This window comes from Impatiens glandulifera, chromosome 4, assembly GCF_907164915.1.
Source record: "Impatiens glandulifera chromosome 4, dImpGla2.1, whole genome shotgun sequence".
In the NCBI taxonomy this organism is placed as follows: Eukaryota; Viridiplantae; Streptophyta; class Magnoliopsida; order Ericales; family Balsaminaceae; genus Impatiens; species Impatiens glandulifera.
In genome coordinates, this window is record NC_061865.1 from 5,149,952 (window position 1) to 5,152,791 (window position 2,840).

Consider the following 2,840-nt stretch of genomic DNA (forward strand, 5'->3'; position numbering starts at 1 on the left):
ATTCCATTTATCCAAACGTACCCTTAACTTATTTAGCCTTAAGTTGCTTGAATCTAGGAGCTCCAGAAAGAAAATTAGAGATTTCCACTTATTTTTGTCCGGTCAACTTAAGGTTGTGTAAATTAGGATAGAAACTAGGATAAACTTAAGTAAACTCAACCATTCATTAAATTATGAAATCAAATAATAAATTTATCTCCAATTAAGATAAGTATCCAAAATTGAAGAAGCCAAAGAAGTAAACATCAATATCATGGATTGAATTTGACACTAATCCATGACTTTTAAGTAACAATGACAGAAGAGCAATGAACCCCACCCCAATCATACAACCAATACTAATAATTTCACAAATAAACAATCATCCCCATCTTTTTTTATTTATTATTCAGTCCTCCAAGAATAAACATTTTACATTCCCCCCCTCCTTCAAACAAATCCCACCCACATACAATATTCACAAACATTAATTATAACAAATTACTTTTAATTACACAAACTGCCCCAAATTTAATTTCAAAAAAAAAAAAAACAATCAATGTTTGTTCTTCAACCATAACAACCAACCAATCAAATCAAGTCACTACCGGCTTTACCTCCGCTGCCGGAGCTTCTTCAACCTTAGCCGTCTCCGGCGCCGTCACCGCCACAGTCTCCACAGTCTTCTCCACCGCCACCACCACCTCCGCCACCGGAGCTGGCTCCGGCGCTGTCTCCGGCGCTTCTTCCTTCTTCTCCGACTCAATCACTATTTCCCTATCCTTGGTCTCCTCAGTCGACGGTGGAGCATCATCGGCGGCAGCCGCCGGTTCTTCAGTCACAATAAAAGTTGAAACATTCTCTAGTATGAAGATCACCGGTCCGGGAATCAAACCCGGCCCAACTTTTGAAGCAGCTTCACTAACCAGCTTCGACCCAGGAAAATCTACAATTCAAAATTACTAATTTTATTACTTAATTGATCATCAAAAACATAATCTTTTCAAAATCGATATACCGATTTTAGCAAGTTCATCAAGTAAACTCTGAACTGAAGCAGATTGTTTCTTAATTCCTGCCTCTTTTGGTTCCTTTACCAAACCCTGCAAATCAAGAATCCATCTTTAAAACTTCAAGATATATAGAGAGATAGAAAGATTGATGAAGATGATGACTGACCTTGATTTCAGTGGACAAGGAGTTGTAGATTTCAACTACTTTGGTTTGAAGATCAGATTTTTTATCTTCGATTTCCTTAGTGTATCCTTCCTGAAAATTATGAACTGGGATTTGTTAAATAAGGAAACCTTGGCTAAGGTGAGTTATAAGAATTTAACCTTGGATTCGTCGAAAGCTTTGGTAGCTTCTGAAGCTGCCAGTTTCTTAGTAGTGTTCTTGTCGAAAGCTTTCTTGAATAAAGGTACAACCTTTGATTTCCAATAACCCATATTATGAAATCTTTAGTTAGCTAGAAATTCTGGATCGATCAATCACTAGAAGAGGAGAAGAAGAAGTTGAACAATAAGAAGAAGGAGAAAGATGGTGATTTTATTGAGTACTTATTAGAGAATAATATTAATATAAATATGAAATGTGGGTCCATTTCATTTTTGTAAGTAAATTAATATTTTCAATTGTAAACTCAACTCTAACTATGGGAAATGTTTTCAAATAATCCTCTTTATTATTACATATGAGATTCTATGAACCTCTTGTCTCTAACTTTGGACAAAAATCTGTTGCTGTTTTCTGTCTGGCAGTTGAATGAATTGGCTGGCTGTATGGCCTACAATGGTTTGTGGACAAATGTGTAGGAGCCAAAAGGGTGCATGCAGCCTTTTGGAGTGGCCTAATATTACTTTTATCGATACCAAATATGGGTAATTTTATGATTTTTGATTTACACTGGTATAAATTGTTTCAATCTGTTTGATTCCGATTACTTTTATCTATATGAAATTTGTGAAATTTTATGATTACCCAATTAATCGGGTGTAATATGTTCGATTCTGTTTACTTTTATCTATACAAATTTGGGTAATTTTATGAATAAATTGTTTCAATTTGCCCTATTTTGATTATTTTTATCGATACAAAATATAGGTAATTTTATAATTATCGATTTAAGTGTATAAATTATTTAGGTAGATCAAGTGTGAAATATTTTTAGGCAAGAGTTATGATAGTCACCTAAAAATAAACCAAAGTAAAAAAAAAACTATTTTCAAATGAAAGAAATGTGTGATTAGTAAAGAGAAACCTAATTTATTTATTTATTGATATTAATATTTATAAAGTTAAAATTATTGAAGACGAGGAAACCACTCCTCATAAGATTTGACAACTGGAATCCTATTTATTTAATAATTTTATTTATTTATTTAGATTAATTTGGTAATATGTGGTGTTCTTCATCACTAGCCAACTCATCTTCATCATCCATGTCCCACCAGATTCCAACTTGACAAGATCTTTTCACAATATGATCAACCATGATATGTAGCTAGGGATTGTTTGATTTACAAGATAATATGCTGTTGAGGTTGGGTTTTTAGTCTTAGATCCAAACAAGGCTTTAAGGTATCTTATTTTTTTAGTCTTAAATCCAAACAAGGCTTTAAGATATTTTTGTTTTATTTATTCTAGGTATATTTGGATGAATTGACTTTTATAATTATAATTTTATTTTAATTCTGAATTATAATTAAATTATTAACTTAAAAAGTTATAATTTAATTTAAATTTATATGTTTTAAAAAAATTGAATATATATTATCTATATTATTAAGATATTAATTTGACATAACATATTAGGATAATTTATATGTTAAAAGTTTTTTTTTGTTTTTTTTAAAAGTCAA

At 31.5% G+C, this 2,840-nt stretch overlaps 1 protein-coding gene across 1 annotated transcript; it reads right to left on the minus strand.

Annotated features, from left to right (window-relative positions):
- Window positions 1-230: 230 nt before the first annotated feature.
- LOC124936000 (plasma membrane-associated cation-binding protein 1-like) lies at window positions 231-1,509 on the minus strand. The gene is made up of 4 exons (XM_047476451.1): window positions 1,317-1,509; window positions 1,159-1,248; window positions 998-1,082; window positions 231-925 (listed from the first exon to the last, which is right to left on the minus strand). The coding sequence occupies exons 1-4, from the start codon at window positions 1,425-1,427 to the stop codon at window positions 576-578; spliced, it is 636 nt and encodes a 211-aa protein (XP_047332407.1). The 5' UTR covers window positions 1,428-1,509; the 3' UTR covers window positions 231-575.
- Between the last annotated feature and the right edge of the window lie 1,331 nt (window positions 1,510-2,840).